We start from the raw sequence: 12,799 nt of genomic DNA on the forward strand, positions 1-12,799 counted from the left end.
CTTTCAATAAATGAGCTGTCAAATTAAAAAAAAAACAAAACTAAATATCATTTTGACAGATGAAACAGACTTATTTTCAAAATATCTACATCTTCTTTATAAATTGAAATTTCAGTCTAATAGTCTACAATTACTAGCAGCAAATGAAGTTTTCATATGTATATGGTGAATTTGATTATATTGATAGGAAAATGAGTAATTCTGGTAGAGCCCTTAGAGGAGATAATATCAAGTGGGGGCTGTTGTGAGGCAGGGCTGGTTGAGAGCAGCTGTTTCTCTGAGAAATGAAGAGACCATGAGTTGGCCAGATAAGCTTCTAGTCCCAGGTGCTGGGATATTTTCAAACAAATATGATGCATGCAAAATTAATTTTAAAGAAAATCATGGAAACAACAAGTTGCAGGATGCCCCTGTGTATCTTCTCAAAGCAAAGGACTTCTGAACAGAAAGAGCTGGTGTAAAATCAGAGGGGTTACAGCAAGAGGAGGAAGCAAACCTGGGAAATGACAACCTGAGCTCCCATTTGGTTGATGTGGTGAAATACAATAGAGGGAAGCACAGGAAAGAAGTAGTGTGAAAAATAAATAAATAAAATTATGGTAAAGCTTAGAGACTGTGTTAGATAAGGCATTTAGACATCAGATCACCTGGAAGAGCACAAAAGTCAACATCTTAGTGGCCGACAGGAAGAACAAGATTAGACAGGAGCTTTTTGAAATAATAAATAGCAACCCTTCAGGGCTTTTAAGAGGTCAGCATGAGCTTCTCAGGGGAGTCATGAAGACATAAGTTACCAGGAACACTGTGATGTGCCTGGTATTGCTGAGATTTTAATGAAATTATTTAGAACTAAAATGTATTATTAATTAGTACCCTGGATGCTTTTTAGCTTCATTTCTGAGATGAACTCAGAAAGAGCCATACAATCACAACCTTAAATATGGATTGAGTAAATTCAGCGCCAGATTCACAGATGAGAAACACCCTAGTGGCAACATTTGAAGGATTTAGAAGGCATTTGAAGCAGCCTGCATTTAATCAAAACAGACAATAAACAGAGTCAGTGCTGGACTGACACCCCCCAGGCCAGCAAGCCTGTGCAACATCAGCTGCAGTAAACCCCATGTGGAAAAAAACACCTCTCTTCCTCAGCCAGGTTTCTACAATTTTGGCCAGATGCTCAACCAGCAGAAGCTGTCACAGCCCAGTTCACTTCAGATAAGCCTCTTGTCACATATTTATAAGCCACAGGATAAGGTGTTTTTTAGGGGGTTCTTGGCCATGTCACTCTGTGGGTGAGTAAACAAGCTGGTATTCAACAATATGTTCATCTTTTAAAGGTCTTCAACATTGCTGACCATTGGAAAGCTTATCAGGCTGCCATGTTTCCCTCAGAAATTGTCTGGTGTTGACAAGTATGATTTTTTTTTTCTGACATTTTGTGGGAAACCTGCAAAAACATTTGTAAATTGTTTTCTGCTGCAAGAAGAACTCCTAAATCAGGTGCTGTTAGATAAGCTGGAGAGCAAACAGGGTGCTGGGGAAATGACTCACAGCACAGAATGAGGTACAGAAATGGGTAATTGGGCCAAAATCTAGGCCTTGCAGGAGTTTTATTGTGACAAAGGATGATAGAACTTGTCAAACTTGCTATTCTCCCTGCCTCAAGTAGGAGGAAAGCAATGAATTTTCTTTTAGTGGGGGTATATGACAAGTGTTCAAGTGAGAAACTAACTAGAAAAGATACCTTAAACTAAAGGGAAATAAAATACAAGTCATCTACCTACCCATCTATCATCCATCTATCTATCTATCTATCTATCTATCTATCTATCTATCTATCTATCTATCTATCTTTATGTCAGAACAGGTTTCGAGTCTCAGAGAGTGTGAAATACTGATTAGGAAAAATATTTTCAAAGTAAATTCTGCACATTAGGGGATGACAGAGCCTGAAAAGATTATAAGCCATCTGCATTTTCCCAGGAGTTCTCTGAGTGGAAATTATTTTCTGTCTGAGCTACAAAGATTAAACAGAAAAAAATAATCACATGGCATGTTGATTTGCACAGGGCTGCTGCAGGCATAGATTATGTTCTTTCCCAAAAAAGAACTTACCACAGAGCTCTTCTGTGTCAAGATTGCTGGAAAGATAAGAGTACAGAAGGTTAGTGAGGTTAGTAATGTTTGGGGTTTTTTTTTTTTTGCTAGGGCAGAAGGCTGCAGCCTTTCTGAAGCTGGCTGCAAGTTCAGCCTCCATTCCTGAGCCCATTCCCACTGGCACCTTCCTACTCACTGCAAACTCACTCCCTTGTACATCACAATGCATGGCTGCTCCTCAGGCCTTACACACTTGGCCCCAGTTCTGGCAGAAATCCATCTAAACACCAGAAATTTTTGGCTTGGGGTTTTTTCCTCCACCTTTCTGCCTGCGTGCCCTTCTGTGGCTGTCATGCTGGACAGCAAGGCTCAGAGATCTTGGCCTTCCATGCTAAAGAAGAAGAAACCCCAAACCTTCCTCCTGTTTGCAATCCTTGCTGTGCAATAGTGTTCTATGGGAGAGCCTTGCAGAAGAGGATAAAACCAGACATAGCCCATGGGCACACATAATTCCTAAGACTTTCTGGCCATGCCAGACCATTTCATCACTGCTAGCTTTGGCCAAATTAATAATGTGAAGAATATAGATGTATTGCCATATTCTCATGCCATCATTATATAAATACATAAAGGCAGGGAAGTATTCTATTCAATTCAAACCTGTTTGCTTGAAGCAGATTTCATCTTTATCAACTTTGAAGTGATATTTTCTCTCATAAGCAAGGCCTTAATAGTTAAAAGAAAAACACATTTGACCTACAGCTCATTACTGAAAGTTAGCACATTGCTTTTCTTCCAAGGAGGAAAATAAACAGATTATTAAAAAAACTTAAAAGCATGAGTGTCCTCTTTGAATTTTGCTGAGGGGTGAATATTGAACGGCTGATTGCACTTAGTATTTTTTCACTTATCTTTTTAATGGAATTTTTAATTGACCTTTTAATAAAATGATGACACAGTACTATCTTAAAATCACTTCCTCCACTGCTAACTTCCATACATCTGGCTTTTATTTCACAAGGGAGAGAAACTGATAGAAATTGCAGGATCACAAACTTGCATACTCAGGGCTATGAAAACTTCTGAACACTTTTAATTGATAATGTAAATGAGATTTTCACACAGCATTTATTAATTGAAGGTGATTCTTATCTGCATTCAAACAGGCCAAGTGAGATGGCTGCAAATGAGACTTGCACCTGATTTCTCCAATGACCTTGGTGGCAGGTATAAAGGAGTTCACAGTCTGTAAGAACTGGTGCTGAAGCTGTGAAACTCAACTCTTAGGTAAACAAACCATGTGATGGGGAAAAGTGTCTGCAACTCCCTAAGGCTGTTTACCACAGATCACTATGGTATCTATGATCAAATGTGTCTGGCCACCTCTTCTGCAGTTCAGCAGTTGGCTTTGGAATAGGCCAGATGTTCACCTCTTAAATGCAAACTGAAACCCTAAAACCTGGAAAATTTCCTGAGTCAAAGAGCCTTGACAGGCTATGATGAGGTCAAAGGACAGGAGTTTGCTGCTATAATGCCTACTCTTTTTTTCATTGCCCCTGCATTTTCTCCTCCTTCACATCATCTGCCCTAATGACTTAATGTAAAAGACACTTCTGCATTTCTTAATGCACACTTGGTAACTGTGTTTAAAACATTCTTGCACATTTTTAACCAGTCAAATTCACGCTCTCTTTTCAAATTTTATATTTAAATCCCTTCTGGTCCGTGTTCTTTTTCAATATCCTCAGCCCCCTGTTGGTGCCATAGGGAGTGGCTCAGAGGCTTTCAGCATCCCTGTTTTCAACATGCTGTTTGTCCTATTCACAGGAGTGGCACAGCTGCAAATGGACTACCAGTGAAAATGGAAAAGTATTCAGGTGCTGAATTCATTTTTACTTAGAACTGGACATATGAATAACCAGAAAATATTATCCAAAGCATTTTGTGCAGCAAGCCTGTGAAAAAGCACAGAAAAGACATAAAGAACATGGATTTCTGTCTAGCATACTCAGTATTTCCTCTGTTATAAATACCCTTGGAGACTTCATTGTTCTCAGCATCCTGTTTGAAAGGGATGCTGTTCAAGGCAGGGAAGCTATAATTTTGTGTCACTGATTATTTCATTCTCCCTGAAATAATGACATGATGCTTCAAAAACAGTTGTGAATAAGCCTCAGGATTCTTTTGCTGCATACAAACAATTCTAAGCTCCCTGCAAGATGCTACAGAAATAATTAAAGAAATTTTGCAAATATTTAATAGTACAGGAGTGAGATGCACACCAGAGGGCTGTTTCTGTAAGTCAGTACTCAGGTTTGCAGCAGCACATGCTCCTCATTTCAGTGGGTACATATGTCCAGGATGCTTCTGCTTAGACCCATAATCTGGCGATGCTGAACATGTTATTAACAATATTTGCTGGATGACTCACATCCAGGCACCAGCCCTCCACTCATGATAAGCAACCAAAGCATAGGGTGAGGCAAATTCATTCACATCACATCAGAATGATAATTCTCCATTTTCCTTCTGTCTACTAGATGCAGTCCTTCTACCTGTCCATGTCTAAAATGTTCTCTACCTGAAAAATGTGAGCTGTTTTTAAGGGACTAATACACTGAGCAGTCCTGATCACTGAAAAGTTGATCATAGCTCTTGGTCAGTGACAGAAAAATAAGCAAATTCACTTGAATGAACCGTGGCAAAAGGGCATATTTGTGGTACCTCTGGAAGTGGTCCAAAAAGCAGAATTGCAAAGCAGCTGTGCTTTTGTTCTGCCCACTACACTTAGCCACGGACTGGGGGCAGCCAGGGAGGGGAGAGGGTTTAAGCTATTCCACTCATCCACTGCTGTGGGTCCATGGATCCACTGACCTGACACACACTGTTCTGTGGTACAAAAGGCACCTCCAGGCAGGGGAGCCAGCAGAAGATCTAGGTACCTGGACCACAAGAAAAGGCAATACCTTACAGAGCATAGAGTCTGAAATATAAAGCAGTTATTTTGTTGAAGAATCCAATAATATATGAAAGACTTTATGAACTAACCTAATTTAGGAAAATCATTGCCATGAATTGCAGCTGGAGAAGGATAACACTTTCTTCTTCAGATCTCTCTTCATTCTCAGATATGAGAAGGATTTGTCTCAAAAGCTTGAACTATCTTTTCAGTCCCATTTGCATGTCTTTTTGCTAAATTTGGTTTTAGGGTTGAAAGTTTGAAGCTAGTATTGCCTATTGTTAAGTAGAAGCGTATAATTTGTGAGTGAAAGGAGTTAACTGCAAAGGTAACTGAATAGGAATCCACAGACAACCTCAGCCAAAAAGTTCTTTGCAGCAAGAAAGCCTGTGTACCATCTCACTCTCAGTCAGCAAAATGAGGTTACCTGCTCCAACACTACTGAGGGTGTTTTGCAAAGGAGTCTTATGTGTGCACTTCCATTTTAAGGATTTTCTGCCTCACAGCTCCTTTGCAACAGCAAACAACACCTTTAGTTCAGGTTTGTTCAAGGTTTCTTACCAGGGGAGGCAAAACTGCTCCCAGTAGGATGCAGTGCTGTAAGCAGCTCAGGTGTTGGCCTCTGGTCACAGAAAAGGGAGGGGAGGAAGAGGGGGCAGAAGTGGGACAAAGCTTCTGAAGCTTCTGTCCCTGGGGAGACAAACTCCCTGCTTCCCCTGCTGAAGGGGATCTTCAGTCCCAGATCCATCTGGACTGTGCCCCCTCTGGGCTCCCAAAGGCAGCAGCCAGCTTGGCTCTCTGGGCTCAGCTCTTTTACCATCCCACATTTTGCTTCACTAAATAATTGCCTAGTTTGCTTAGCTCCAGGCTAAGTGATAACTTCAGAATCATCACTTAGTGCTCTGCCTGTGGCAGGACTGTAGGAGAGAATAAAGGGTTTTTTCCTGACTAAGAACTCATCTGAAAAAACAACCCTCTAGTCCTTTGCATTCAGCAGTGACTCACAGGGATGAGATGACTACATAGCTGACAAGTCACCTTAATCATCCCAGCTATAACAGCCTTTGTGTTGCTAAAAGAGGCTTAATAATGCTATTAAAACTTGTGGTGTATGCTAAAATTTGTAGAACACTGTACAAGAGCTGCAGAGCTATGATTTTTTTTGCAGAGTCTGAATGACACAAACTGAAATGAGGAAATGAGATGCAGCATCACGGTGGCCCTTTTGCTACAGAGAGCAAATATCAGAGTTTTCACCCTATAGGAGAGGACAATGTCTCAATTTCCACTTTTGTCACAAAATTATTAAAAAAAAAACCCAAAAAACCCAAAACCACTGAAACTAAATTATTTATTCCTAGACAAAATAAAATGTTTACTTTGGTTTCTTACACTCCTTGGAAATGCACAGGAGCAGGCAATTCCAAAATGTCAGAAATCAAGCAGACAAGGCAGAAGGTCAGCATTGATGAACAGGCATCTTCTCTTGGAAGAGGAAGGTGTGTGCCCACTGTAAGCAAGGTCAGGTGACATGGGAAGAATACAGAGACACAGCTTGCCAGTGCAGGGAGAAAATTCATGCAGCCAAAGATCAACTGGAGTTGAAGCTGCCCAGAAATGTGTGGGAAAATAAAAAGTTATTTTGAATATATTAATGGTAAAAGGCAGCATAAAAATAACATCAGGCTGTTACAGGATGGGCACCTCACAAACAGGGACATGGAGAAGGCAGAGGCGTTTAATGCATTCTTTGCCTCTGTCTTCAGCACAGATGATGGCCCAAGGGGGTCTCAGTGCTCTGAGCTGGAGGACCATGGCTGTGAGAATGATCAAATCCCAGCTGATCCTGAACTTGTGCAGGATCTACTCCTCCAGCTGGATCCCTACAAATCTATGGGGCCTGGTGAGACTCATGTGAGAATTATCAGAGCTATCTGATGTCATTGCAAAACCTCTGTTGGTGATTTTTGAGCTGTATTAAAAATCTTGTGGCTCTCTGGGAAACCCAGATTATGGAAGGGACCAGGCCTCCAAAATACACCTACCATTACTGCAGGGAAGCCAATGTTATCTACTGCAGAACTGAAATGAAGCACTTTAAGTCAGCTCCATTTAGTTAAAGCCAACTGAAAATAGTCATTACTGTTTGATTTTTTTCACTGAGAGGGATTGCCAGTTGTTTCTGCAGAAAGCTGAATTTCCCATTAAAAATAACCACTCACATGGAAAATGTCCAAGCAAAATTCTATTTGCAGATTGTCTGTCTGACCAGAAGATCTGTTAGCATCAGGATTTTGTAAATCATTCTTGGTGAACTTGTTTGGTCAGTTGTGAAATACTAAAATATATAATCAGCTCACTCTGACCAGTATCTTGCCTTTGTCTACATGCTTCACTTCCAAACTGATTTCTATAGCTATGGTCATGAGAAATCTGTGTTAAAGCCAATAGCTGCAATTGCATGTCTTAAATATTAACAAACACACCTTTCTGATGCCAATGCTGCACCATGTGCCTGAAATTCTAATTAAAACTAAAAGAACCATTTTTTTTTTAAATGGTCAAACCGTAATGTATTATTTTCCTCCTGCAAACTTGCATTCAAAAAATCCTTTTAACAAAATTATTCGCCTGCAATTCCCCTAATTCAAGATCCTGTCTGTATGTCATATGTGAATATGACAATACAGAAGAACAATATGACATACTGTTCTTAATAATTTTTTTATTTTCCTTGTTTTACTCAGAAGATAATTATTTTTTTCTTGTATTGAACTGTGAACGATCAGCAATATGCCTTCCAACTGAAACAAAAGGAAACCATCCAAGGCAGAGATAATTAGTACACTCAGAGTACCCTTAAACCGCCGAGGACTCGCCATTATTGACTTTACAGCAGAACCTGGAGGGAAGCATTCTGGTCCATATGAACATGTCCCTTATTTCAGTTCCAGGGCACAGCACTGGGCTCACAGGTTCCTGTGGCTGCAGGGATTGCTGACAGCTCTCAACAGGCAGCTGTCACCTCCTGGAGTTTGCTGCTAGGGCAGATGATCTCAGCATCTCTCTTTTGACCCGAGGGAGGAACCAGGGCTCTGCTAATGGAGACCTGGGCGGGTGGGAGGAAGGTTTGTCCACTCTGGGGATGAGTCCCAAATGTAGATGTCCATATGGGTGTGAGTCCCAAATGTAGATGTCCATATGGGTGTGAGTCCCAAATGTAGATGTCCATATGGGTGCTGGCTGTCCAACCTGCCCTGCCAGGCAAAGGAGCCCCAGTGAATTCAGTGGAGGGAGAGGGTGTACCAGACCAGCTAGGAGGAGACTCAGAAGTAATTTGATATAACACAGGCATCTAGTGTTGCTTCAAATGCTCTAGCATTTCTCCCACTGCCCATGTCCCAACTACTTCTGCTGTGTTACACTTTCCACCTTGGGCTGATTTTCAGGTGTGAACATCTTCAATGCCTAATGCCTGGGCAGCTGAGCTGAAGCCCATGTGAACAGTACCACATCCTAGGTGCCAGTGACTCCCCTGAGCGTGAGGCAGCCTTGGACACCCTGCTGACACACAGGTGTCTCCATAGTGCCATGCCCCATCCCTCTGCCTGCTTGCATGCAGCATGACACACTCCCCAAATGCCCAGCATAAGCTCAGTGCTGCAGGTGGCCAAGGCTCCCAGATCCTCACCAAACTCATCTGTGCCTTGTGCCCAGTTTAACTCACACAAAGGTTTAATGGTGCCTCCCTACCTTTGGGAGGCTGCCTGTGCCCCAGGCCCCCAGTAGTTCTAGCATCCCTCCTACCTTGTAACTAGGGTCCTGACTAAGCACTTCATTTTACCAATGTGTAAAGGGAGAAAAATAAGTCTGATTCCCCACAGACTCCTGTGAGTCAGTAATCAGTGAAGCATTTATTGCCCTATCTCTCTGGCAGTGCTGCAGATTAAATTCCCTTGAGACCTTCTGTATATCTCCTAGTTTGTAACTTTGCCAAATACTCTCATTATCTCCTGACACCTTTTCCCAGAGGATGCCATTATGCTAAAACAATTTCCATGGAAGTCATGAGTGGGGGAGAGTAAAGGATTAGGGCAAAAGGAAGGTTACATTAGCAATGATTTTTGTGAAGACTTATTCTCTAAACCATTTACCACGTGAAGGATTCTTGCTCTGCTGAAACACAAGCTTGTCAGAGTTGACATTAAAATTAAGTAGGAGATGATTTATCAAAGAAATGAATTGTAACAGCCTTCACTCCTTAAACCACTAATTTCAAACTTTTCCTATATGTTTCACTCTCCATGTATAAAAAGACCGGTGCTTCTGATACTTTTCTCTACTTTCAGTACAATTATTCATGCAATAACATTTATAAACAAAACAGCTGTATTTCTACAGAGCTTCCTCAACTGTGCTTCAACACTGTTTTACACAAAGGATGTTTTGCATTCAGTTATGCTCTGAGACAGCAGAGTATGTGGGTCTTCAGCTCTAAAATTACTTCAGCTCCCAAATTACCACAACCTGCAGACCATGTCCTCCATGACCCTCCTTGTCAGCACAAAGAAAGTCTTCTGGTGCCTCTGCACACTCACATTTGCTCCAACAGCCTCCCCATTGCCCCATCAGCCCTGCAGAGCCTCACTGAGCACTGTGGGCTTGGAGCTCAGACTGGGGCAGGAGAGAGGGGTGAGGAACCACACTGGGTTCCCTTCACCCTCACAAACCTCCAGAAAGGTTAACTCAGATTTCAAATAGAGTGCATTGGGATTTTTTGAAGTGTTAGGACAGGCACTGACCATGGTCCAAACTGACATTAGAGATGTGTAACATGTCAAGTATATGTCAAACTGGACAGAAAGATAAACTCTTCCTCCTGCCCCTTCCCTGCTCACAGATAAGCACTCATGTTGGTCTCTTACTCTGGGGGCCTGGTGCCTACTCAAAAAACTGTGGGGATCTACCTTGGCTTCCTGATAATTTGAGAAGAGCCCAAGATGCTGCCCAGATGCTTAGAGTGTGTTTGTATTGGGGCTACCTGCAAAACAATGATGAGAAAGGGGAGGAGAATCACTGTACAAACTCCAGGCTGAAGCTTAAGTCAAAGCTCTTGATTTCCTGCCTGTATTTGATTGGTTGGGTTTTTTAATGGGTCTCTAAGTACAAGACACTGCAGCAGAGGAAAATGCCTGGAAACAAGAACCTGGAGATGTGGCTGTAACAGCCTCAGCCTGATCCCTTCTGTATCAATGCAATTTCCTTCACACTGGCACTGTGAGGGCATCTGAGTGTGGACCCTCCACAGCTGCTGACTTACATCATTTAATGGCAGGTGATTGCCCAAAGGTTTCATGAGATCCTGGCAAGCACAAACAGAAGTGATGCTCAGTGGCTGTCAAATGCCTAATTGGCTTTCAGCTTCACTCTGAAGTAATGACAATAATGGAAATTGCACTTACAGAAGAATGCTTAACTGCTACCCCTCTAAAACAGTCACCTTGTATGGTGAGGAATGCTCCCTGTATGGCCTAATCACCTTCAGGAAAGGTAAAATATCATAGCAATACTAAAAGATGGAAAAAAAAATCCTTTTTGCATGGATATGCTACTTCAGCCAATTTGGTTGTCTCATGCATTTGTTTCTGGCTGTGTCCAAAGGAAAAAAGAAGCTAAAAAATTTAGGCAACCAATTTGTTCACTGTGTCTTTAATGGTATTTATTTAATATTTTGAATGTTATAAAAAGGCCAGGTAGATATTTTTAAATAGAAAGAAAATTAGCATACATGGAAGTACCTTCATAAACTGCAAAATATTTGTCCAAATTATGTACTGAGGAAATGCCCTCAGCTAATGCAAATTTTCAGTAAAAGCAATGATCTGTCCTGAATGAATAACCTGTACTTTAGGGTCTAGGAAAAAAAGTACACTTAAATTGATCCTGTCATAATAAACTGCTATTCAGCCCATCTCTTGGAAGCCTGGTGCAGCAGTAACTAATTCTTACTCATCTGTGTTTTTGCTGCTGATTGGGCACTAATTGACTCTTCTTTTACTCTGTAAAAAGAGAACCCCTGACTGCTTCAAATACCAAGGTGCAGAGATCCTAGTCAGTCAGGCAGACACAACCTGAATTACTGGGAAGTTAAAATCTCTGTTATTTTCCCTGCTATCACATTGGAAAGGGTAATTACTCATTTCAGCAGTCTTCCACAGCCTATCTGCTTTGTGACAAGCATGTTGTGTTAGCTTGCCTTGGTCTTTTTAAAAGTTAATAATCTAAATCTCACTTCAACCAGACCGACATTAGGGCCTGTGTAATAGTGGGGTTTAATACCTGCTTAATTTAGTTCCCTCAGAAGTGTTAAGCCAGTGTAAGTCATCCATGCTTTGAATCTTTCATTGGAAAATTGCTGCAGCACAGCTGAGAAGGGAATTCACACTGCCTGAGTTTGTGGTCCGTAGCTACCACCCCAAGGCCACATCTCCTTTTTCATCTTTTAAAGTACAAAGACTTGTGCACACAGACAGTGAGGTTTGGAATGCTGGCAAAGCTAGAGGATTTAATGCAGGTGGAAGCAACCCAAAGTCTGCTCTTGGGACAAGGTGGTTACAAAATCTTGAGATACTCCAAGAAGGGAACAAAGGGATTGTGACACGCTGCCCCAGACGTCTGTCCTAGCACTTATGGCTAGTGTAAATCACTGCATAATCACAACACTTATGAAATGCTCCTGGGATAGGGAGCTACAGTCTGCAATTTGTAAATAGTGAAGTGAAGCAGAGAGAAGATAAAAGATTTGCCCAGAGTTTGACAGTGTCTGCATTTTAACTGGAGAAGAGAGACAAAATAATCTGTGCAAATCTCCCCCCACTAGCTCCAAAACTGAGCTGAATTCTTTGCCCTCCCCTCCTGAAAACCAACCATAAAATGCTTTTGAGTTGCATAATTTTCATTTCATTCCCTTGGAAAATTTGGAAGTGAAAATATCTTAAAATAGGTGGTTTGGGGATTGTTTGATATGTACATGTTTTTCCTAATGCTTACATTAAAACACTTCCCAAGGTTCAGTGAACATTTTGCTACTTTTCTTTGCTAGCTCGTTAATTTGAGACATTTTACCATAACTTGCCATTTTCAGGAAATGCCAGTGAGTAAATTTTTTGCTTCATCCTATCTGCTCCCTGTGATTTTTTTTTTTTTTGAAAGCTATGTTAACAAGGAAATTGTACTATACTGCCCAAGCTGTCTCTCTTTGCTACACCCATCTGATATTTGGCCTGTGACATCTTGCTGACAGGTTTCTCAAAAGCTTACAAAGGGGTAAGGGAACACTTTTAAAATGTATTTGCCTCTGTTATATATCAAGCCTGGTATAAAACTTTTCAGCTGCAAAGTCACCCTAAAGCCTTTTATCAGTTAAAGATTCCATGAAAAAAACACTCAAAAATCTTCTTGTTGCTGTTTTAAATCCAAGTTTCAAGTATGTTTTCTTACACATATCTAGTTCTCCTCCTGTAACAAATGTTAATCCTTCAATACAGAGCACCCTTTTGCTGGTTCAGAAACGAAATTTAGTAGCTTGTCCTGATCTTCCACCTGCTCCATTCCCTGAAATACAGGAAAACTGAACTCTTCACAGCATGTACTCTGAAACTTTTGTGTCCAGATTTTTGCCAGATTTTTTCTGGACAGGGAGAATGATCTCTCTCTCAGATGGCTGCTATGACAGTTTAG

The 12,799-nt window shown here is 41.2% G+C and overlaps 1 protein-coding gene across 1 annotated transcript in view; it reads right to left on the bottom strand.

Moving 5' to 3' along the window:
* The window catches only part of NECAB1 (N-terminal EF-hand calcium binding protein 1), a gene marked incomplete at its 3' end in the record, with an annotated part of 51,864 nt that overhangs the window by 25,158 nt on the left and 13,907 nt on the right, over nt 1-12,799 (bottom strand). Inside the window, exon 4 of the mRNA XM_084216704.1 lies at nt 2,119-2,144. Within this exon, the coding sequence (XP_084072830.1) occupies nt 2,119-2,144 (26 nt within the window). The remainder of the gene's footprint in view (nt 1-2,118; nt 2,145-12,799) is intronic.

Source organism: Fringilla coelebs, assembly GCF_963513975.1.
Source record: "Fringilla coelebs genome assembly, chromosome: 1".
Classification (NCBI taxonomy): domain Eukaryota; kingdom Metazoa; phylum Chordata; class Aves; order Passeriformes; family Fringillidae; genus Fringilla; species Fringilla coelebs.